Source organism: Rhipicephalus sanguineus, chromosome 5 (genome assembly GCF_013339695.2).
Source record: "Rhipicephalus sanguineus isolate Rsan-2018 chromosome 5, BIME_Rsan_1.4, whole genome shotgun sequence".
Taxonomy (NCBI): domain Eukaryota; kingdom Metazoa; phylum Arthropoda; class Arachnida; order Ixodida; family Ixodidae; genus Rhipicephalus; species Rhipicephalus sanguineus.
Window position 1 is genome coordinate 3231847 of NC_051180.1, and position 25570 is coordinate 3257416.

At 48.1% G+C, this 25570-nt stretch overlaps 1 protein-coding gene across 1 annotated transcript in view; it reads right to left on the reverse strand.

Moving 5' to 3' along the window:
- LOC119393128 (peroxisomal biogenesis factor 19) overlaps positions 1–23575 on the reverse strand; it is a 120944-nt gene extending 97369 nt beyond the window's left edge. The window contains exons 1-4 of the mRNA XM_037659952.2: positions 23359–23575; positions 14576–14619; positions 11844–12006; positions 3979–4061 (exon numbers count right to left, since the gene is read on the reverse strand). Coding sequence (XP_037515880.1) covers positions 3979–4061; positions 11844–12006; positions 14576–14619; positions 23359–23458 — 390 coding nt within the window. The 5' untranslated portion in view covers positions 23459–23575. The remainder of the gene's footprint in view (positions 1–3978; positions 4062–11843; positions 12007–14575; positions 14620–23358) is intronic.
- Positions 23576–25570: the final 1995 nt, after the last annotated feature.

Here is a 25570-nt window from a genome sequence, read left to right on the forward strand (position 1 = left end):
AACTGTCGCATTCGCCTCGCGCACACTTCAACCGCATGAACGGAAATACTCAGTTGGCGAACGTGAGGCTCTTGCCTGCGTCTGGGCTTGCGAACACTGGCACGTTCACTTGTGGGGACGACCTTTCATCTTATGAACAGGTCATGCAGCTTTGGACGCTCCTTTCGACGAAAGGCACTGGTCACCAACCATTAAGGATTGTGCGCTGGTCCTCACGGTTGCTCTGCTACAACTATACCGTTGAATACAGGAAGGGCAGCGAAAACGTCGTGGCCGACGCTCTCTCCAGGTTACCCGTACAGAGTTCAATCCGCGATGCATTCGAAGAAGAATTTATATGTCTTTTGTCTCCAGTAGTTACCATGCAAGAACTTCAAGAAGCAAGTGCCAATGATCAGGTTATCTGTGAAGTTAAGCACTTCATGACTACTTCTTGGCCTGACAAGAAAGCATTGTCAAAAGAGCTGCTGCCTTACTTTTACGTGAGAGCTGAACTCTCTGTCGTCAGTGATATACTGTGCCGGGGTGACAGGATTGTCGTGCCTGCGACTGTGACACGGCGTCTTATGGATCTGGCCCACGAGTCCCACCCAGGCATTAGTCGTACCAAAGCGCGCCTGCGAGAGTCCTATTGGTGACCATGCATGGATAGCCACAGTGAAGAACTTGTGCGCACGTGTGATTTGCCAGTCTTGTGACAAGTCTGCACGTACCTCTGCAGCGCCGATGCAACCCGTTCCTCTTCCTGACAGAACCTGGGAAAAGATTGCTATCGACATCGTGGGACCTTTCACGCAAGCTTCAACCGACTGCCGATTTGCCCTTACTGTTATTAGGGGCGAAGCTCCTTAAGGCGTGCGTCGGTCGTCCCCGATGTATGTAGTTGTAGTAGTAGGTAGCCACCTCTAGTTTAGTTCTTGGAGTGTTCACTAGATGGCGGTACTTGTAGTTGATGTGCCTGGTGGCACACTTGTCACCACCCCGTTATAAAGGGGAAGCTCATAGCATCCATCCATCCATCCGAAAAGATGCGAGATGTTATAAAACTAGATGGCGGTACTTGTAGTTGATGATGAAAGATGCGAGATGTTATATTAGGAATGATGTCACATATGGCGCGTGTCATTGGTGGAAGGCAATCGTTCGGCAACGTACGCTAAGGGGCGCGGTGTAATAAAACCCGTTCGCTGTTGGCGCGCGCTCGGAGTCGCCGGATGGACAAGGCTGCAGAGCGGCGATCACGCAAGGCGGCGGCAGTGCGCGCTCGCAGACAGAATCCCGATGTGCGAGCCCGCGAGGGACATCTACTCAAGTGTTTCACTTTTAATTGTGGGGCGAATTGCACGGAAGAGTTTCACGGTTTACCGATGATTCCTTCCGGAGCTTCACCCCACTCATCATCATTCATCCCGTGAATATGCTGTGATTTTTTTACTATCACAGCAAGTGGCCCGAAGTGGCTTTCGTACGAGATGCGACCACTTCTACAGTGAAGAAGTTTTTACTTGAACTTTTTGCACGAGAAGGATACGCACGTGGTCTTGTATCTGATCATGGACCACAGTTTTCTTCAGCAAGCTTTGAGGAATTTCTCACAGAACGTGGAATAACGCATTACAACTCTTCTGTGTACTACCCGCAAGCTAACGGCTTGGTGGAAAGGTTTAATAGGGTGCTGAAGTCATACATTCAACTAGCCCTGTTTGAACGCCGTGATATAAGAACAGCCATGCTTGATTACCTGCAAGTATATCGCTGTACGCCTCACGCGACTACTGGTGTGGCACCCACTGTTCTTCTTCATAGACGCCAACCTCGCACAAGACTCGACATCGTGGAATTGCCTAACAAATGCTTCAGCACGGACCCGTCAAGGGCGATTGAGCAGTTGCGAGCGCGCGTAAGAAACAAACAAAACAAGCAAAGGATGTCGAAGAGCTACACCGATGAAAAACGTGGAGCCAAGGTACCCAGCTTCGTCGTTTGGTGATAACGTGCGGGTTAAGTTATCCACAGTTCATGGCAAGCTGTCTCCACAATTCTCCGCGCCCAAGAAGATAATTGATAAACGTGGACCAGCCTCGTATCTGTTGGAAGATGGGCGAGTGTGGAACGCATCGAAGTTAGCCGCTGTTGACCATGGAGCTGTCAACAAGATGAAATCCGGCACCTCTGCTGTCATGAACTGGTCACCGACATCTAATCAGTGATCTAGTGCATCACAACCTGACACATCAGGAGTGGATAGCCGTGAAAATGCAGACCCTGAAGCATCTGCGGCAGAGAGCACGCAAGTTTCCCCAACCTGTCAGGATGTGATGCGCGCGTAAGAAGCAGCTCACGTAAGAAGACTCCGAAGAAGCTAAAGGACTATGTTAGACAGTAAAGGATAACTGTGTTTTTTTTTTTTTTTTTTTTTTGCGAAAGGGGATATGTTATATAAGGCGTCGCTACCGACGACGGCGCTGTGAGATGGCACGCGCTCGGTGGCCGCCTCAGGGAGAAGGAAGAAGATAGAATAAACAGTGATGTCTTCGCTAATGCTGTCATAATTATTATGCACGATATAACACCTACCACCAACAAAAACATGCGAACCTGAAGCTTCTACTCGGACAAACACAAGCCAAGCGTCAGCAGAGACAGGCAAATACTCAGCTCTGCTCCGCAGAGTTTTTACGGTGTGGAACTGGCACAATTTTTATTTGATTTGGATACAGAAATCCAGCATATCCCACTCACTATGGCAATCGATGTAATGCGAAGCAGCCAGCAAGGAGCTGCATACATCGCCTTGTTTGTCTTTGAGGCAAATGAAGTGATTTATGCGATGACATGTAGTTCACTTTGCCACGTTTGTCATGCATGCATGCATGTACAGCCTCGGCCACATCTGTGTAGAGCGTGCGAGCAGCCGGTTTTTGCTCTGCGGGGCGACACCTTGAAGCAGTTTCAGGCTTCGATGTGGTGTGTCAGGAAAATGCGCGGCCTAGTAGTCAGGCTGACTACATCAGAGCCCGAAACTGACTTCACTTATCACACGCTCATGACATGCAGGTCTTGATTTTCACGTTATGACCTGTCATTCACATTCGTCATACAGTCATGACATGTCGTACCAATTGTGGTATACATCCCATTAACGAAACAGCTACGAGAGCGCAAAGTCGTAGGCGGGCAGACAGATGGACGGATGGACAGACATACAGACAGACAGACACGCGCAAAGTCACAGAAGGTCGCTAAGAAATGCTAATACAGATAGACACACACAAGTCCCGTTCCACATTACGCAGCATCACAAGCCATCCAGCAGAATGCACCCCCCTTGCCCCCCCCCCCCCCCCCCCCCGCCCCCCCCCACACACACATCACTATCTGGAGAGACCACTCCACGCTCTACAGGTCAACACAATCAGAAATCACCTCATGGCATCCAGACAATTCTCTCCACTTCTGCCGAGAAGCCGGCAATCTTCAGCACATAGTAGGAGGCTGTAGAAAATCCTCCTTAAAACCCCCCTCACCACACCAACGAGCCTTGGCCAGTTCCAACCTCGACCATCAGCTAAGCCAGTGCCGTGTCAACACAGTCTGACAGAGGTCTAAGTCATGTGGGGACATCAACTCGTGATGTACCGCCATCAGCTCTGTCATCTGCTGTCAAATGCACATGGTGCACGTAAACATCGACGAGTGAATTGTCATCCAGCAATTTCCGCCGCGTGCCAGATGCAGAGTTCACAAACCCAGTGATCTGTGTTGCCTCGTCATGATAAAATTCATTGCGGTGGGGCTGGCTTGCAGATACTGGGAAACGATGAGAATTTCATAAAATATGTGTTTCCTGGCTCCAGTGTGTGGAGAACGTTATTACTGCATGGCAAGTCTCAAAATCGTATCAGTACTGCTTTAAGGCCAGGGGGTTTGTCTACATGGCAAATAGATGTATCAGCCCAAAGTAAAGACAATGCTTACCCCAAACGCAAGGGCCGTGTCTGAGATGTTCCGCAAGGTTTCATTCAGCGTAGCAGCAAACTCCTCATCTGAAGCAGCAGATGCTGTAATTCACAGATACAGAAAAGCTTTCGCCAAAACATGTTACATACCAACATAAAAATTCCTACACAAGCCGTAAATTCTCAAGCACTAAATGCCCATAAGCATTAAGTAATCTTATGGCACTTCACCACACCAGGGTGATACTATATTTTGCAGGCATCTTGAAGAGACACCAAGACTGGTCATAATGATAACCTTAATAACATGATACGCTATGAGCATTTACAATTTAATTTCACGGCTATCTGACACAAAGCTACTAATAAAGCATAAGTGCCAAAAATAATGATTGGGCTGTCAGCGGTTCTTTTAATACCGCTACAGATTTAGAAATAAAGGAAAAACACCATCATTACTTATTCTTGTGCTATACATTGATTCACACACAGTTCTCACACCTGCCCTTACTCTTGGCTGTAGCTTTCTGCGTGCCTTGCCCAAATTTGCATTCTTTACGCGAGTTCAAGTTGCACTTCTAACGGAACTGACGAAATACCTTCCGTCACAATCTTGACATTTTTAGCCCTTATATTTCCTATCTGTACAATTCCTGTTCTTGTGTATTTTCCTCTTTTTGTGTTGTTGCTGTGTTCCTGTACCAGTGTTTCTTTGGGCTACCCATTTTGGTTTATTTTTCTGTGCCTTGAGTGGCAAAGTGCCTCATTGCTAAGGCCTAGAGTTGTTTACGGACACAATCAGAAAGTAATAAATAGTGACTACTCCTCTGAAGCAGATAAGGTTGTACAGCTGAGGTAAAAATGAGCTCCTAAACGGCCCTCTTGGCGGTCTAAAGATGTCGTCGTTAGCAAACAAAGTTTATTATTCCTCTTCCTCCAACAACGCCAGTGCCCAATGAGTGGCAGACTGCGCATGGTGAATGCAACGAAATAGACAAAGGGAGAAACAGAACCCGGCCGTCTGGCTGTGTCCAAGGATTAGAACCAACTGAGCCTGCCAGCGCCCGTGGCAGTTGCTCGTGAGCCTCGCCCCTTCGTCCTCTTTTATTTGTAACACACTCCCGCGGCCGACAAAGTTATGACATGCTGCCTGCTTATGGAGCCCGACGCCAACCTCAGGCAGCACGCTCGTGCGATGTTGTCGCGACCTGGTAGCAGTTTGGTCACTCGAGCCATTTTCCATGTTATTGGTGGTGAGTCGTCGTGCACCAGGACGATGTCGCCGACCTGAAGCCGTGGTGGTGTCTTGGGTGCCGCTTCGTGGGCCGATCGCAGAAGCAACAGATACTCGTTGCGCCAGCGCTTCCACAGATGGTCTGTCAGCGCTTGTCGATGTAGAACTCGACGTCGCAGATTGACGGCCGTTGACTGAGGGATTGCGGTGCCGAAATCTTGCGGCAAGCATGTTGCACGTTTGCCGAGCAGGAATTGCGGAGGTGTCAGTGGGCTTGGGTCGTCGGGATCAGCAGATAGATAAGTCAATGGGCGGCTGTTGATGTTCGCTTCCACCTCGCATAAAACCGTCGAAATTTCTTCGAAGGACAGATGGCTGCGGCCCAGCGCTCGTTTCAACGTGTTCTTGGTGATGCGTACGAGTCGCTCCCACCATCCGCCCCACCAAGGGGCTCGCTCGACACTGAACTTCCACTCGATGCGATGGTCACTGCAGAAGTCTTCCAGACTGGAAGTTGCATGATTTCCGAGCTCTCTTGCGCTGTGATGGAAGGCCAGTGCATTATCCGAGTATATGGTGGACGGTATTCCACGATGGGAGATAAAACGCCGAAATGCTGCGACAAAGCTGATGGCAGTCATCTCCGTTGTGAGTTCTAGGTGTAGAGCGCGTGTTACAGCGCATGAGAAGATGGCTATGTAGGCTTTAGAGCAAGTCTGCTTCGCTGCATGACAATAAAGTGGTCCGCAGAAGTCAACTCCGACAACCGCAAATGGGCTTGCTTCAGTAATTTGGTCTTTTGGTAATGGCGCTGTGAGTGCCGATTCCGGGGCAATCTTGCGTCGTCGGCACATCAGACAGCCTCTTAATGCGGACTTTATGGTTTTGCGACCTTTCAGTACCCAGAAGCGCTCACATAATTCGGTGAGTGTGTGCTCGACACTTGAGTGAAGCATTCGCTCATGAGTGGAACGAATTAGCAACTCAATGACAGCATCGCCACTAGGAAGCACGATAGGGTGACAGAGGGACATGATGCCGGGCAGAAGTTGCAAGCGCCCTCCAACGCACATGAATCCGTCGTCATCGATGAACGGACGCCGAAGCAAAAGATGGGAGGAAGTGGGCACCGATTTTCCAGCCGACAGTGCTGCAAGGTCGTCAGGAAAGTTCAAATGCTGGACTTGCTTGATCCAGTAATGTTCAGCTCGTGCGATTTCTTGGGCATTTAGCGGTCTGACTGTCGACGCTCGCCGTGTTGCTGCGTTATCGATGAAACGTTATGTCCACGCCGTTAGTCGAAGAAGTCGTGAGTACCGGCTGTAGTTGGTGACCTTGAGTAATGCTTGCTGTTGGGCAAGGGTGACAACGCATTCAGCCTCAGATACTACTTCTTCAGCGGTTAAAATAGGCTTTGGGCAAATCCAGTCATCCTCCCAGGCGTGCTTGGGAATAGAGAGCCATGAAGGACCTCTCCACCATAGAGATGAACGAAGAAGTGCAACCGCAGTGATACCTCTTGTCAGTAGGTCGGCCAGATTTTCCTTGCCTTTGCAGTGCTGCCACTTGTGGCCCGCTGTATGCTGCTGTATTTCTGCGACTCGGTTTCTGACGTAGACGTCGCGGTGCCTTGGATCTTGTGACATCCAGTGGATGGCAATCTGGGAGTCAGTCCAAAAAAACGGTCTTGTCTTTTGAAACATGGTATGTTCTTGATGTGGTTGTAGATGCGGGCCGCTGTAAGACAGGCTAGCAGTTCCAACCGAGGCAGAGAGATAGCTTTCCGTGGTGCAATTCGCCCCCTGCTCATAAGAAGGTAAGTACTGCGTTCTTGCGAGTGCATTGACTCAGCACATACATAGACAGCTACGCCGTACGCCCGCATGCTATCATCTGCGAAGACGTGTAGCTCGGTGGTTCTAATTGGATGTCCTAGCACCCTGTTGACTTGTTGTGGCAAGCGAACCTCGCTTAGCGTCGGGAGCTCGGAACACCAGGCGTTCCATGCTGTTAGCTGTTCTTGTGGTAGTGGGCAATCCCAAGGATGCTTTAGTTTCCAGAGATCTTGAAAAATCAGTTTGGCTCGAACAGTGAACGGCATGAGGAAGCCGAGAGGATCGTACAAGCTAGCGAATCTTTGGAGCGTTGTTCATTTTGTGGTGGGCATAGTTGATACCAATTTGATGACGTGGTCGGCGCTCACGATAACGGAATCATTGTCTCTTTCCCAGCAAAGCCCGAGGACCTTCATTGTATGTGGATCGCCACCTTCATCTTCCAATGATAATCGGTCCGTCCGGAACTGTTCTCTTAGCAAGGAGCTGTTTGATGCCCACTTACGAAGCTCCATGCCGGCGTCCGCTAGAATGATTCTCGCCTCCGAGTAAATCCGTTGAGCCGTATGCAGGTTGTCCGCACCGACCACTAAATCATCGACGTAAAATGACTGTCGGAGGCATTCCACTGTTTCGGTGAATCGCTCTTCGGAGACTCTGAAATGGTGATGTAACGTTGCTGCTAGGAGAAAGGGGCTGGACTTAGCGCCGAAGGGCACGCGGGTCATTCGCCAGTGAACGATTGGCGGAAATGGTTCATGTTCCGTCGGGAGATGAGCAACCCATAGGAAACGCAGCGCATCTCTGTCCTCCGGGCGAATGCTGATTTGAAGGTACGCCTTCTTAATGTCAGCCACCATGATTATTGGATGCATTCTGAAGTTGAGCAAAAGTTTAAGTAAGTCGGCATCCATCTTAGGCCCCTTCATGAGCACGTTGTTCAAGGGTGGTTGACCGGAAGCGTGAGATGACGCGTCAAAAACAACCCGAAGCTTGGTGGTGACGGCATCACGACTAATTACTCCATGATGCGGCATGTAGTACTCGTTCCACGTGGGATTCATTGAAGTATGCCTTGATGGTGTCATCATAATGAACAAGAAGATCTGGTTGCTGTCGGAAGCGACGGAGCTGCATCAGGAGCCGCTGTTTAGCGAGGTCATAGTTGCTTTGGCCGGTTTCCAGACCTGGCTCCCACAGAAGAAGGGGAACCTCGTAGTGCTCTCCCTTCTTGGACACGTCATTTTTGAACAATACAAGGGCGATGCTGTCGCTTTGGCTGCCGTCAGGACTGTCTTGCACACCTAGAGAGTCGATGCACCATAAGTTGGCAATTCGCATGTCCAGGGCGGTATCGCTTTCAGTGGCTTCTTCGACAGCAATGAAGAGAGAAGTAGCTCACGTTCTCGATCCTTGCGCTAGGTTGCTCAGAGTACCCTGAATGGTCCATCCAAAAAGGGTTTCTGCCGCCGTTATCTGAGGGGAAAGCTGTGTTATCTGTCCGGTTGGCATGTCCCAGTAGATGTCAGATCCTATTAATACACTGATCTCGTCCTCCCGGAATGTTGTCGCTTCTGGACGTGCATCAGCCGGGAGCATACCTTGCCGTGTCATCATGGTGACGAGCTCACTGTCTGCTGGTGGACTTGTCACTGGGCTAATTTCTGGTATTGCCAGAGCTTCTATTGTGGTCTGGTTACTACTATGTTGGCTCCAAAGCGTCACCGCAACGCGCTCACAAGTCAGAGTCGCGGGACGCTGCGTTTTCCTGAAAGTGAACAAGGTAAGACGCTCAGTTGCTCGAACAGGACAATTCAAGGCACGAGCGATGTCCTGCCTAACGAAAGAGCATTGACTTCCTGTGTCGAGCAGGAAGCGAATCAGCACAGTCTTTTCTGGCGCGATAGCCCATGCCCTGCCAGTCTGCAGCAGCACGGGCGTGAGACCAGCACTGCTAGTTGACACTGAAGTTGCTCGAGATGGGGTTGTGGCAGACCCTGATGCACGATCTTGTGATGCTGAGGCGTTGCCGGTACGCTGTGACCGGTTCCTGACGTTGTTGATGTCGCATAGCGAAGTCAAATGCCGTCCAGCACTGCAGGGATCTGGAGGTTCGGCAATCGTTGGCGAAGTGGTTGCGTTTGGCGCAGCAGAAGCACAGTTTGTCCACCTGAAGCCTTCTTCGTTTCTCTTCCGGAGTGAGGCGTTCGGAGCACTCCTGAATAGTGTATTCGGGCCAGTTGCAGAGCAGGCAGGGGCGCGAGTAGGGGGGTCGAACTTCGGCTGATAAAGCCGCAGCGGATGGCAGGGGTGATTGTGGTGGCCAGAATTCTCGCTGCGGATGCCGCCGGCTTGTGGACGATGTCGCTTCCTCGAGACCGCTTTCCTCCCGTATTTCTATCTGAACTCGAATTAAGTTCATGATGTCTTTCCCTTGTTGTGACTGGGCTCCTTGACATGCATCAGTGTTTTCCGCTAGTAGGGCTTCCTTTTGCCGCTGACGATACAGGATGCTGAGGTCCGGAGGTAACGCCTTCAAGAGGATACTCTCCTGGAGACACTCCGAGACCTTCCAGTGCATTTATGCAAAATGCTGTCTCATCATGGAGATTCCTTAATATGGTCACGTCGGCTGAGCTTCGAACTGGCGCAACAGACAGCAAATTGTCTAGATGATCGTCGACTAGCATGTCGCGACGGCCGAACCGGTCGGACAAAATTAGAATGGCTACGTCGTAGTTAGCTTCGGCGAGGCAAATACCTTGGATGGCTACCTTGGCTGCCCCAGTCAGGAATGTCAATAGGGTATTTGAATTTGTAGATTTTTGGGATCCAGTCGTTGTCATGAATGCTGACTCAGTATTGGTCCCAAAATCCTTGCCACTCGCGCCGCTCACCGGCAAAACTTAGGATGTGCAGCTTGGGCAAGGCGATGCAAGATGGCGGCGTTGGAGTTGAGAGGCCGGGCAAAGGTGAATTTGCTACCTGTGTCGATGTCGATGCGAGAGGCTCACTGGTAGGACTAGCGGTAACAGGGACGGATGTGGGTGGCATCGGGGGCCGTGGCTCGGTTGCGCGGCGAACTCTCGTTTGTGCATAGCTGACTTTCTCCTTGTACTCATAGGCGGTAGTCAGGTCTGCTTCCAATTCATCATCGTGATGTGCGGCCTGGATTTCGCTGTCGAAGCGGACAGGTTGGGCGTTTTTTACCGCGATTAGGTCGAGGATCTCCTGGAGCCTGCCAGCCAGGGTGGTCGAATCTGCGAGCAGGGCGCCGAGTGTTGATAGGGCTTTGGTGATGGTGGTTCGGGCAAAGCCGCGCTTAGTGCGTAGTTGGTCCATGGTGGAAGGTCGAGAACCAGACGACCGGGCGGGTTTCAGCACCAGAACGAATGTAACGAAATAGACAAAGAGAGAAACAGAACCTGACCGTCTGGCTGTGTCGAAGGATTAGAACCAACTGAGCGTGCCAGCGCCCGTGGCAGTTGCTCATGAGCCTCGCCCCTTCGTCCTCTTTTATTTGTAACAGAGAGTTCCAAAATGTGAAAAATACCGAAGAAATTCTAAAATATGTGAAAAAGGACTCCAGTTCCCTGTAGGTGCTAAAAAGTAGGCAGAAAATGTTACCAAGCTGCTTCTCTGATGCATAATCACATGAGGAAGCTAAGTGTGAAATGACTCCTTCTAGAATAATTCCATCTAGTGCTTCTTGATTTCTTTGAGTCTCTCACGAACACTGTGCCCCCATACCTTAGCCACTATGCAAATCCACTCAGCAGAAACAACTTCTGATTCAGTTTGCAAAATGTTTTCTATTAGGGTGCAGGAAATAGAAAAACAATAATGTCATCTCTCTTTGTAGCATCAACAGTAGCCACCCATGGAAACCTGATCTCTGAAGTTCAGCATGGCCTCACGACTTCAGTATGGTGAAGGTTGGGTTCCTCCCACACAAACAGATATAGTTATGATAGTGAGTGCACATTGCGTGTACCACAAATGGTATAATTATGCTGCTTAATTATGTAAGAACAACAGCACTAAAAAAGACAAGGACCAGGAAAGACACGACACAGGTGGTGCTGTTCTTACATAATGAATTACCACCAACTAGCCCAAGTATCGCTTCTTACACTGTTGAAGCATAATTAAGTATAATGCTGTTTAGTGCCGTTTTTAAATGTAGCCAACATGAAAATTTCCATGCCGCAAGCCCTCAAAGGTAGCCAATTTAGCACAAAGTGGAGAAATCTGGCAACCATGCGCTGTGGTGACGCCAAGGTGGTCAGCACACAAACTGAAAATGCAAAGTGGGAAGCAAAGCCTGATATGTCACACAACAAACCAAACAAAGACACCCCCATTGGCAATGTTATCTCTGTCTCCACTGTCTCAGCTTTTTTTAGCTGCAAGTGCCCACTCAACCCATAAGGGGTCCACTATGTGTGCCCTGAACATTAGAGATATGAATTCCTAGAACTGAGTTATTGTTAACACGATAAGGAAATGAGTGTTATCCTGGAGCTCATTGTAATATCTTACACTGAAACCATGAGCGGTCAGGGTGAAACGTTTGTAAATGTGGTGTTTGTACTAACAAGGTTTCACTGCATTAACTTTACTATAATGTTCGTTCTTCCTGGGGTGATACATAAGTCCAAATGACTTGCATTTAAAAATTTTTCACCATAAACTGTTTAAATTATTAGCATGCCTGCCATTGATTTTGACGAAGTCGACGTTGGAGTGAGGTTGATTTTTAAAAAGAACGACGGTCGTGCTTGCAGCATGCCAGATGGGAGAAGTGAGAAGTACCAGCCCGGTTGGCACTCTGTGCAATGCGGCTAAACTGCTCCTGCAGCTGAGGGTCCTCCTGCAGCAGACCTTGCATCACGTCGGCAAACTGGCCAAACTCGGCTGTCCATGGATGCGGCCTTTCAGTGCCCACCAGTGGTTCTGCTGCCAAGCTTGGCTGCACCTGCATGAATCCCTTCTTCATTGCATCTACGCTTGAAAAAAATGTGAGCAGAACAGACTTCAGGACTGTGTAGTTGCTTCTTGAGCCAGCAAATGTGACGCAACTTACACGAAATTGTTGCAAAAATACATACTGACAAACTGGTATTATATTTTGTCTCATGTATATTAAATTTCTAGCCCAACAATGCTGCCCCACTTGGCACCATGTGACCCAAGACTGTATATAAGTAACCCAACCCAATAAATTGCCGCTCTTTTACTCATGTGCCCAACAGTGTCCAGGAGCAGATTCAGGGAGGTATGTCCAGATGTCGCGACTCACCCCTCACATTTCTGCATCGCCCCTCACTGACAGCGTGATGGCCCTGTATGGCAGGGTTGCCGCTGGCTTTTGAGTAAATTTCGCCAAACAACAAGCAAAAAGTCACCAAAAGTCACCATTTTTTTTACAAATCTCGCCAAAAAAAGTCACCATTCCAGATATGTGCGGCATATCGCCGTAGTTCCGCACAACGGATACCAACGATATAGAGCCACGGTTACGCGAAGAATAGAGACAAACTTCGGAGCAACACAGTCTATATAACGACAGAATTGCAGTAGGCGTGTTGCTTATAAATCTACCATGCTTCTAATCAGCCAAGCCATTTAAAAAATACTTGTTTATTGGTAAATTCGAGGCTCTGACTTACTAATGTTTGAAGTTTAAAAAACAGCGTGTAGATGAAAACGTGCTTTATTTTAAAGGAAAGACGTAATTCCATTCCCATTCCATTCCGTGCAAAAGGCGCTTAATTCATTCCCATTCCATTCCTCCAAGCGTTGTCCCCATACCATTCCGGGCTCGCGAAAATGTGGAATGATTCTGGAGTCATTCCAATTCCGGAGTGGCAACTCCGCAACACTGATCGGTACCACCATTGGTAATATTACTAGCGATATTACTGCCACGTATGTTTATTGCTTTGTTTTTATGTATTCGGGTTTCACCCACAGACTATTAGCAGCGTTTCACGCAGACCGCGACGCAATGTTTGAGAAGCTTCGCGATTGTTTGACATTTTAAGATTACGCGCCGGACGCGAATATTCAAGTTTATTCGAAAGCTTACGCGTGCACCAGCGATAACGCTGGAAGGTTTGATGACTGATGTATAAAAGAAGAAGCGTTCTACCGATTATCAGATTACTCGACGACCGGCGACTGTTCTCGCCTCTATCAGTCGCAGCGTGTATCGCTTGTATTCTGAGTTTTGATTTTCTGGGCACAAGTTCAGCCAAATAAAGAGCTTCATATTTCCCAGTCTTGCTGTGGCATTCTTCACCGTCACAACCACGTGACAAACTATCCATAGTGGTGCGAATAACGATGCTGTTGCTGGCTGGCCAAATTGCCAAAATATTTGCGATAGCCTATTATCAGCTTCGCTTAATTTATGAGCAAATTTTTCGCGAAATAAATTATTTGCGTAGTGAAAATGGCGGCATATGTCTGTCAATAAATTCATATTTAAAAGCAACCAGTTACATCTTACAATTACCAATCTTTGTTCTTGATAATTCTTTTTACTTTTAAAGCGTAAAATGCAATATAAAACTGAAGCTGCGCAGTTCCACCCCATGCAACGGATTCATTTCCATTACAGCTGAATAGTTTGACTTTATGATCATGTGTCAGCGAAGCACTCGGGTGAAGAACACAAGCATGTCAACTTTCTTGCCCTTCAGCTGGCTCCTCCGACTCCACTATGTACCACGCGTGCGGGAAACCAAGTTTATTCTGCAATGAGTTCGCGCTGTTGATTTTAAACTATTGATAGCGCTATCGATAGTATCTTTTACCATCGATAGTTGGACAGTGACTCAGCTATCAATAGTATCGATAGTACCATGGATAGTTCTGCATCACTACCCACGAGTTGTTGTGAAGGCAGCGCTGCTTCTCAGATTCCAACTCCTACTACCTTGCAAGCAGCCCAGAATATAGCAGGGATGGATATGTACTCTATATTTGAGCACTAATTATACGCCGCATGAAAGCATCAGACTACGCACAGCAAAGTGAATGACTCCATAGCAGCTTCAAGGCTCTTCCGCTGGGCTGCGCAATATGCCGTTTTTTTCTTTTTTGTGACTTTAATTGAAAAATGTAAATCCTACTCAGATTACAAAAGGATGCTTCAATCTGTAAAAATAATTCGTGGTCTTTTCATTTCCACCAGGATCTAATCGCTAATTTTAATTGATGCCAAAAGGACTGGTTTCTGGGCTAGTTGGTGCGTACATTGCTTAGGTCTCTGTCTTCTCTTCTTTTTCAAGAAATGTACCTTGCGCCCCAGTCGTCTGTACCTAAGCAATTAATTGATGCCGCCTCTAGCGGATGGCTGCTCAGTAGATGGTGACCCTCTATGTGTCGAGCTCTGTATGTCAACACACAGCATTCTGTGTGTCGTTTTCATTGTCCCTGTCTTCGTGCACTTACCAGTTTCAATAAGTCACTGTACCAACTAGATCGGACCCAGCCTCTATTTCAGCGACACTAATACTGTAAAATGAAACTTTTCTCACCTTGGCTGAGTCACTAGAAGGCTTCTCAAAATCCTGCAGTGCACCTGGAAGATCACAATAGATTGAAAAGAAATGCCTCTATCACAATTATGCTGCAACCATAAAGGTTTTATTGGGGCTTGTTCGTTTGTAATATCTGCAGTGCACAGCCAAAGTTAATGGAATTATAATTAATTAAATTCTTGGGTTTTATGCACCACAACTGCAATCCGATCACAAGACGAGCAATAGAGACGCTAAAGTGTACCTGGTTCTTTAATGTGCACCTAAATTTATGCACCCAAGTATTTGAGACCCCACTGAAATGCAGCTGGAAATCAACGTCAAGCTGTGCAGCACCAAATTGCAAAGGCTGTAGATTCATGCATAAAGAAGGTAGACTCCTTAACCCTTTGACATGCTATGTACACAATTGTGTACACCACTTGATATTGTTAGTTGTATCGACTAGTGGCTAAGAAAGGGCTAGATACATTGAGCTTTGCATGAATTGAGCCTCCTGCATAATAAATTTGTCTTCATTTAACTTTATTTTGCAGTGTACTGTTGCATACGATTGCTTTGCTGAAGTCACTACCACATTTGACGAGTAGTTCGATGTGCCGCTTCCCGCGAACCACGTCTAAAGTATAATTTTTCTTCACTCACAACTGATATAACCGAAAACAAATTCGCAGCATATTTCTAGCCTGACATTTGATTTTATTTATGCAAAAACAAGGCATCAATGACTTGAGAATGAATAGATATTTAATTAGAATTTAATTAGGAATAATTACTATAACACATAAATTAGCGTATTATGACATTATTTTTGTTGCAATAGAATATCGAGCGCCTTGAAATAATGTTGTATCGATTTGACGCATTTACAGAGAGTTCTTTATAGGTGGCGTCTGAAAGGGTTAAGGCGCGTTTACACTAGAGCAACAAGGCACAGATTTCGGTCTGCTGTCACCGAGAATGTCTTTTGTCATGTCGCCGTCCTGTTTACACTGCAACGATGCCAACGGTTAGTCGATTGTCTGTGGAAGACGCCGTCTGCGACTTGTCTTTTTGTCGGCCTTTTGTCCGCAGATTCTCTAGTCCACTGGTGGCTTGAGCCATGACACTGACCGGACTTGCACAAAGAAATTAGGCAATAGAGTCTTTTAGCAAGTTACGGAAATACGGTATGCAAATACAGTAAGGCAGTATGGTAGTGCTCCTCCTTTCCTGCTCGTTGTGCTTAAGCCGCTCCCAGTTCCAGTGACAGTGTGTCCCCTGAACGACAGGTTCCTCGTTAAGAATAGGTAGGCTGACAGGCAACGATGAGGCTTGAAAACCCCACACTAATTTTTGAAAAAGCTTTTGTGGCATTGGGGTGCCTTCACTAGCAAAATCACGACTGGGAAAGGAAGAGCGGTAATATACTGCCTTACCGTATTTGCATACCGTATCTCCGTAGCTAGCTAAAAGACTAGTTTTAGAATAGCGTACGCAAAGCTTTGCATTAATGTCGCCACTGCGCATGCATCGTACACTAACCTCTTGCGGGTCCCGCAAGGACCACTAACTCATCACAGACCGGTGGTGCGGATAAACAAATGGGAAGCGAAGTAAAGATGTCGGAGGGGTGCCCAAGAGACCCATTGTCAAATGCTCGATGGTCTCGTGGGGGCCTCCACTATCTCTTCCAGGAACTCCCCTTCGAGGTTCGAAGCGTTGCACATTCGGTTTGCTCAGGGCGTGTTTTTGCTCAGCCAACAGTTTACCCAACACCTCCCGACGACGAGTCGGCCAATGCGGTTTGCTGGTGTTTTACTGCGATAGCAATTATATGCACACTCCCGGCAGGTTTTTGCCATCGCCGTCATGTTCCGTATAAAGACCAAATCGATAACATCCCCCTGCGTACTGCATGTTTTATCCGCAGGTAAAAGCGTGCGAGCGTGGGGCGACAAACACAGCTGCAGCAGAGATGAAATAAGCTGACCCATCTCCATTGCACGAGGGCGCATGCAAGAGCATCATCCCACGTGCGAGGCCTGTCAAGTGCTGCTCAAGCAGAGAGAAAAATGCCCGCCTGTCATGAAGAAGCATGAAATGAGGGGGGGGAGCAGGATGTGTCACTCGAGCAGCACCAGTGAACTTTGATTATAAGTAGTGCAGGCTAAGGACCAGGACAAATGAAAGACACATTCAACACAACACAGCGAATGTGCCTTTCTTTTGTCCCTGTCCTTAGCCTGCGCTACCATCAATTATCATGCTATACCAACAAGCCCAAATCACCACCCTCATTGATTATAAGGGCGTGGTCATGAACGCTAGCGTGCACACTCTCTGGGCAGGCATCAGCGGACAGCTCGCATACCCTTCTACGTGCTGTGCTCTATGTTGTGCTCTCAAGGCGAAGAGACCATGCAAAATCTGCTTCTCTCCCTGGAGCGGCCGCAATATTCTCTAACACCAGCGTTTTGTAGAGTTACGCGAGATCGGATCCAAAAGAAATAACTGCCGGTGTTACTTCGTATAACATTACAATTTGTTGCTATCGCATTCATTGCTTTGCCCTTGCGGTGAAACTGCGGTTTTTTGGTCTTCCATCGTGTTACACTAAGACGACATGCTGTCTAACGAGGCGTCGGAGTCGGCCTAGTGTGACCAAATGGTTCAGCAACATTGACAGCCGGCAACACAGCGGCCGACCATCTGCGTCTGCCTAGTGTCTGCGTCGTGTCATTCTAGTGTAAACGCGCCTCTATGATCTGTCCTTAAAACAAACATCTGTGCTGTCTGTGCTGCTTGCACCAGGTTTTCCTTGAAACACTTATCTAAATGAATTTGCAGTGTAAACTAGCCAGTGTTAGCAGATGACTGACAGAGCAGCGAGTAAGTACTAGGCATAGTACTGTGTAATCAACTGGCTCTATAGTTGCTTCAATACCATGAAACATGTTTAAGGCCAATGACAGGATTAGTTGACACAAACATTGCAAATGGACCTTTTTCATGATTGGGAGAGTGCCTCTAGCGATGACAGCCAAACATAATTATGGCAGTCCTCCAGTCGACATGATAGTGTGGTAGCTTATGCGTTGGTTAACATTGTGCCGTGCTCATACTTGGGTTGGGTTTGTTTATTTGCTGCTGTTTAACAGCTTTGAATATACGCAGGAGGCCAGTATTGGCACCGCCGATCTTCCGAGCTGCCTGTCAAGTTTTACAAAACTTTGTCAACACATTTTCTTTTGAAGATTTGAAGAAAGTTCACGACTCCGGCAGTCAGGGGTGTTGCACTTTAGAGCTGGGAAGCTATTTTGTAAGCGTTCTATCACAGAACGGAGGCGTTGACGGAACGAACACGAGAGGACAAGAGGGAGCCGCACGTGATTGGCTGAGGCTCATGTGACGGTCAAGACGTGAGAACAGCAACTGGAAACGGCAGTGCTGTCAATTGTTTTGGCAGAGAACGGCCAGAGGCCCCGTTCTGCCCGATAAAACGAATACCAAACGGTCTCTGGACGACTTGGATTGGATCCAAACGTAAGCGCTGGGGCTGGAGAAGTGAATTAGCCTACTTTGTGTCTGGCTTACCCTCATCCCGTGCCGACAGCTTGTGAAAATTGCAACCTGCCCCCCACCATTGAACGACTCTTCAAAGGGCGACAGGACCTAGCATCCTCTCACGACATTAACACAAATAAATTGTTAAAGTCATCGCACTCTTCAATTTCAAGCTTTGAAAACCAATGCCTGCCAATACTGATGTTCAGCTATAATGATTCTATATTTCTTCATGCACTGAAAACATTTCTGAATCCCCTCAGCTCGTCTATTGGCTGTTTGCTCCCTCTTATCCTCTCGTGACATTTTGTTCCGTCAACGCCTCCGTTCTGTGACAGACCGCTTACAAAATAGCCCCCCTGGTGTCACCAGTGACGGACAGCTATTTTGCAGCAGGAACTAAGAGGTCTGTCTGTTGAATTAGTTGGTCTCATTTAGTTACTACGAGATTTGGCGTGACGTTTCTTCTTCATGTGTCCCGTAAATTTCGCGCCACATCTGGACAGAAGAGCTATCAACACTCGGTGTTTGGGAAGCCTCACTCTAGAGTACTGCACAATGCTGCTTGGTTTCAACAATCGCATGAGAGCCAGCACATTAAGCAGTATGCAATGTAATGAAAATGAAAGACAAGGCCAAGTGCCAATTACAAAATGAAGAAAGATTACTTTAAGGTCGTAACTGTTGTCAGATGATGGACCTCAATGAGTGTCACAGAGAGATTATACCTTGCTGTTATTCCTTTATAAAAGCGAGCGATGCACCCATGGCACCTCACTGCCTTGTGCTTGAAAACAGTCAGTAAGTAGTCCGGGTACGTGACATAGTGTGATGCCAGTCTTGTGAACAGTTGCTTGAGTGTTTCGGTTTTTTTACATGTACACCACACAAGTGATGCTGACACAACCAACATCGCATGGTAAAGAAATCCACAACTGCCGCCAGTCTCATTCCGAAAAAGCGCAATAGAAAAATTTGTGGCCTAAGCAGACACGTTGCTCATCAAGTCCTAAGAATCAAGTCACTGTTTCTCGAACTCTGTCAAAGTGATTGTCACAGACGCAGGAGTTTGCCGTCGGTTCTGTTAGCGCTTACGCAACATACTCCTTGCACTTCTCTCGTCGTCTGCAGCGATGTGGCAAGAAACCTAAAAAATGACGCATCTGGTGGCTCTCCGCTGGCATTAGAGCAGCATACCACAGCACATCAATCTCATTCGCAAAACAGGAAAAATTCAGGAGCCCTATTTGAGAAAAACGCCAGGCCTGCGCGTAAACGCAGCACAGTCACAGCGTAAGCTTGAGGAGCGGCGTTCTTAGCGACCATTATAAACGCTTGGGCGAACTAGTGCAAGTACCGATGATAGGTACCCACTGCACCATAACTGTAATCATTTCGTAAAGTAGGGCAGTGCCCACTACGCCATAAAGACTACAGTATTGTAGCGTGGAAAATTGCATTCACATCTGACTCCTGGAAAGATTGAATTATGTTGGTGCTGGGGCTGCTCGTGGCGTTGATTTTCGGCACATCCATTTTTATTGATGGTGAAGTGTTTAAGGAGGTTGTTATCAACAAGCATTTATTCCAAATCGGTTAGGTGTGCTTTGTGATCGGAGAAGTACATAGTGAAAGACATGCACCCTAACAATATGGGCACTTTGTTGTTCGTAAAGACAAAGTTTAAACAAGAGCCGGTGATCGATGAGCTGCCACTTGTATTCGATGCAAAGGTCATCGCAAGGTCCACTTGCACGCAGTGTGTGAACCAGGCGTTGTGGGGATCCTTTGTGTTCACGTTGAAATCCCCCGTAACAATCAGAGGCACATGCTGTTCAGGAGCAAAGGTCTGTATTAAGAAGTCTGCTATCTGGCTGTGTTGTGCGCCTGGCGACACGTGCAGGGAGGCTACCACAATACCTTCGGAATTTCGTACTGGGCAAACGTTGGCGAAGTCGACGTCCGGTGCACCGACGAGTGGGAATGGCACGCACTCATTTCCTCGCTCGTAGATGGCCACACCCGATGCCCGGTGCTTACGTCTGTTTGCTGATGCTACACACCTGTAGCCGTCGATTTCCACTGAATGACCCCAGGTCTCGGAAAAACAAAGCGCGGGCACTCGCATTAGGATGTGGTGGTGCAGGACGTCATGCCTGTGTGCAGCGAGTGAACGCACGTTGAGCAAGCACATGGCAAGTCGGTGAGGCTGATCGAGTACTGCAAAACAACATTGAACGATGGTGTCAAGCCGATGGTTTTTCAATCTATTCAATTCATCACGCAGCGCTCGATCTGGATTTGCGGCACCGTGATAAAATGTGAAATCGTCGTCAGCGTTGATGATGTAAAGGCCATCGATAGACGTGGCTCGACTCAATGCCACGTACACAAGTTTCTGGGGATGACGCTTGTGGTAGCCATAAACCACCCCAGTATACGTGCCGCCCTGGGACTTGTGTACGGTTATGGCGCTGGCTTGAACGACAGGAAATTGTGTGCACCGGCATGTAATGTCTATCCTACGATCCAATGTTGTTGTCACAGTGCGCTTTTTAATAGGCACCCAGTCGGCACTGACAGCGCTTCCGAGTACACTGTGCAACGGTGCCGCCTTCAGTCGCGCAAGTCTTCCCGTGGCACCACATTCAAAATTCAGCCACAATCTTTTGATGCAGCCTGATTCGTCCATTTCAGTATGGGCAAGGTTACCAACCGCACCGTCGACCAGGCCGTCCACTACGTCTATGTTAACTGTGATCATGTAAGGCTTCCCAATGCACAAAATGATTTTAGATGGTAAGTTGCCCGTTTCGGTAAGCGACATTTCGGCAATTTTCTCGATCGCGTTGTCACGCTCTTCGGGAGTTCGGTTACCAGAAATGGTGTCCCTGGCATGGACGGTCTGCACATGGGATATGCCTTCTACGGCCTCTTGACTGTTGTAAGCCTCGACATCCTTGTTCGCGTAGAAAAGACGGACACCTTGTGGACACCTTCGAGATGCCTCTGCTTTAGTTACAAAGCGAGAGTGCAACATGGTCAACTCATCGTCGGTGAGGGCTTCTCCGTCTCCAATCTTGGTGAGAGCTGCAGAGAACGTTGCTTGCTTCTGTCTCACCATTTGGAGTAGCGGGAAGTATGCCAGGTGGTGCCACGTGACCTCGGTGGTGAAGATGTTTTGTCGGCTTTTGCTGCGTCGAAATACTTCACTTACCCTAACAGGTGGTAATTGACACAAATCACCTTCCCGACCGTTTCCTTTCTCGATGCTATGAATTGGACAGTCATTCACGTGTTTAGCAGTGCAACACCTAAATAGCTACAGACAACAATGACGGCCATGCGTTCATATCCTGGCAACAATGAAATGTGGCATCTTGAAATGACAAATCACGCCAATAACCTCGATAAAAGATCAGATATCAGAAACAGCTGACTGCCATCAAGCCCACGATCAGGAGAGCATCAATTATTGGAAAACAGTGCGTACAAATCCGTATGTGACCGGCGCACCTTGGAGGGCCTATTTGTGTACACACGCGAACTATATGATAGCATCATGCAGGAATTATGCTGCTACCACCATAAAACTGAGCCTCAGAAACAACACGAGGCATTAAAACATATCTGCCGGTTCCAGGAAGCTGCTATGCAGAGTGGTCTAAAAAGTGCTTTGTTCTGCCATTCGGACGAGGTAAATTTGTGGAAACCTTCCATATTAGAAAGGGAGATCGTGAGTGCGTAAGTCAGCCGTCGCTTGCACTAGTTGATAAACAAGTATCTTTTTTTAGACCACTCTGTATAGCACCTTGCTGGAACCACCAGGTTATGTTTTAATGCCTCCTGTTGCTTCTCAGGCTCAGATTTAACCAATGTGTGTTGCAAGTGTACGAGTTATATTTCCACATATTGACGGTGTGTGGTATTGTATGTGTGAATTTTCTTCCGATTTCTTGATTAAACTTCAGTTGAAAGTGGGTGCTTGTGTTGTGTTCTTCCCCGTGTCTCCGTCTTGAGTGTGTGCACTCTCCGGTAATGATGAATCTGTACCAACTAGCCCAGTTTTTTGCTTTGTCGTGTTCAAACAGGGCAAAACTGCATGCATGCCAGCGCACACTGGTGTAGCCAGGGGAGGGAAGTCCACCCCCCTCCTCCTGAAATTTTTCAATTTTGCATGTGTAACATATACACACCCATCCAAACGCATGCACGAACATGCATAAAGAGTGGTTGAACCCCTCAAGCCCTGAAAAAAATTTCTGGCTACGCCACTGCCATTGCACTCTATCAGCAGATGCGCTGCAGATAGCGAGAGTGCGTCGGCACGTTCGGCCGACCCATCTCTATGTTCTGATGCACGCCTTATCGCCGGCTCGAGCGAAGTCGCGCTGCTACCATCACTGCTCGCCAGGGGTGCATGCAATTGTTTCCCCGCGTCGTGAAGAAAACTCGGAGGCGTGCGCTTTCTGCTTCGTCAGGAATGCCACCATTTCCGACCCTGGCGTGATGGTAGCAGTCGGCTTCGCTCGAGCCGGCGAAAAGGCCAGCATCAGAACGTCGCGATGGGTCAGCCAAATGTACCGACGCACTCTCACTATCTGCAGTGCATCTGCTGATAGAGGCATGCAGTTTTGCCTGCAGTCACTGGACTACTTTTGCCACCGCACCACTCGTGTGCTCCGTTATACTTCATGGGGCATCAGTAAGAACACAGGTTTGTGACATACGGAAGAATTTATACTATTACAAGTGACTTGGCATAAGCATCTGCTCTTTTTGCTAGTTGCACAGCACCTGTGCACTGTAACATATATTTTGCAATCTTCGAGAAATCGCCCCGCTTAGGCGCTACGACGATCGGACGAAACGGTGCGACTCGGTGACGATACCACTTCTAAAGTGCGCTGGGCCCAAAACGAAAACACTTGGACGGGCCAAGCCGCGCTGGGCGACCCTAGCATGCGGAAAGAAAAGCTTGTTCGACGGGCAGAACTTCCTTGATTTCACCATGCACTCGAGGAAAACACCCGGAAACTTGATTCGATAATGCGCTGACCTAAGCTGGTCATCAAACTTTTCCTCCTTGTCGAGAAAGGCCAGTCGAGGTGGTGAGAAGTGTCGACGGCACGCCGCTTAAAAAAAAAAAAAAAATCGTGCCTGACAGAGCTTTACCTTCAGAGCCTACTGTAGAGGAAAACCGATGGTGAGCGCAAGGTGAGAATTGCTCTTACTGTCAAGCAGGTGGTCGAGCTCCTCATCGACAGGCTCGTCCTTCGCGGCCACCACAGGATCGTCACTTTCTTTCGCACAGCTCTGCTTCTCTGTAGCCATAGCGAAACAACTAAACTCGACCACATACACACAAGCACTGCTACTGCTGCTGCTACTAGCGCTACTAGTCCGACACCTTTCTTCGCTGCTGCTGCTGCTGTTGGCTTGATTATGGTTGGACTTGGCTTAAGAAACAAGTCAAAGAGCAGCGACCATATCTATCTACACATGGCCGTTCGCGCAATTATTTATTTACTTCTACTACATAAACACGCCAACTCTTACGTGGTTTGAAAGAAAAGATGCTTGATTTAAAAACCGTAATTGGCGAATCCAACTGCGCGCTCGCCACCTAGTGGACACATTTAAAAAAGTCAATTACTAACGGGCGTGCCGGGCGCGTTAAGTTAGCGCGCGAGCGCGCTCCGACGGAACACGTATCGAATGCGCTCGAGTGCAACGCCTTCTGAGCTTAGCTATGGTGGCTAGCCACCATAGCTTAGCCAACGTTTTTAGATTACTTCAGTTGGCAAAGAGCGCGGCCTTCCAGTGGCGCGGGGCGGCTCACCGCGATAAAGTGAGCTAGAAGAGGGTAGTGGGCTTGCTGGGGTCCCCTGCTTGACGCCGGGTATGTCACATGTGTGGTGGCGCCACCAGCGACTTAAATGTAGGGCACTGCCTGACGGAGGCGTTTGTGCGCAACTGATGCCATGCTTTTTTGTGCGCTGTTATTATATGCACTGGACGGAAATGTACGCGAATTTCGGCAGTGTAAACGGTGATGCTGATGTTGCTGAGACAATAAAAAATAAAGAAAAAAAACTAGCGCGAGCTAGGTGCGTTGTCCTACATGCGCGCGTAAGGCATGGTAACCATCTAGAACACTGTAGCATGGTGTATGCAGCTCTGCTCTTAGCTAGTTATCTGATGTTAAATGAAGCACACAGAAGACCGTTAGTACTCGTGCGAGTAAAGCTGCAGAAAACATTCTTTTCTGAAACTCTGTCGCCGTAACTCGCGCGAACGCGCGATTAAACTGCATGAAAGGGATGCTGTGCAAATTTGAGATGCAATAAATTGCTCTTACGAGTGATAAGCAGCGATGGCGAACTTTTCAAAGCTTACGCGTTTTGCGGCTATCAATTGTATACTGGATTCTTTGCATTTCTTGGGCACTACTTTCGTCACGCACGCCTTTTACGAGCGTGTGAAATTACTGCCGATGCTGACCGTGACACACACTCGGGAGTTTACCACGAGCTCTTAATGTTATACATTTCACAGCATTTAAAAACTTGGAGCTGCTCATTCTTTCTGCAGATCTCCAGTACCTTGGCTCTGTAATTTGGCCATTTCTGCACTGAATATTCCTATGCAAACACTGTAAAAATCCACAGATAAGAAAAACAGGAAGCCACTCTCCTCAGGTACTGGGTACAAGTACATGAACATTTATTCATCATATATTGGGCACAGTTGCTTGCTTGAACAGTATCGCCAATGGCACGAGAACGTATAGACGGTTTCGCCAGCGCTTGCCGTTCTCTGGCAACATTGTGCGTTGACCGGAAACTGGCCCTAGAAAACTTCCTGTTTACCTTGTTTTAGCGTGGTTTTAGCCTGCGTTGCTGGCCGCGGCTGCTTGTGTTTCGATGTTTTCTGCTGATAGAATTATCCCGATGAAGCGCTCGCGACTCGGGCACTGTCGTGTAGTGCCAGGATGCAGTCTGCGATACGGAGCTAATTTGCTATCGCAAGTCAAAACGTTCTGTTTGCCGAGAGGTGAAGGCAGAAAGAGCGCCTGGATTGCAGCGATCAGGCGAGAAAACTGGATTCCCATGAAAAGCGCGTAATTTGTTCTGCCCACTTTATCAAAGGCAAGTAAAGTTCAAAGCATACTCTAATGGCACAGAGGCGATGCTGAGACGTTAGTCGGAGGTCCCCAATGAAAAAGAACACGTCGGACGCCGTCGTCTTCCACCCGCGGCAGAGAAGTACGCTGACGCCTGAAGTGGATAGCAAGAGGTGAAAGCTGGCTAACGCAGAAAATTCACCGTAAAGGTGTTTCCTGTAGTTGGAACCTCATCAGTGATGTGTACTGTTCGAAGCAACACGCGGAGCACCAAAGCAGCCGCGCTCAACATGAATTCCCGCACAGTGTAAGTCGCGGTG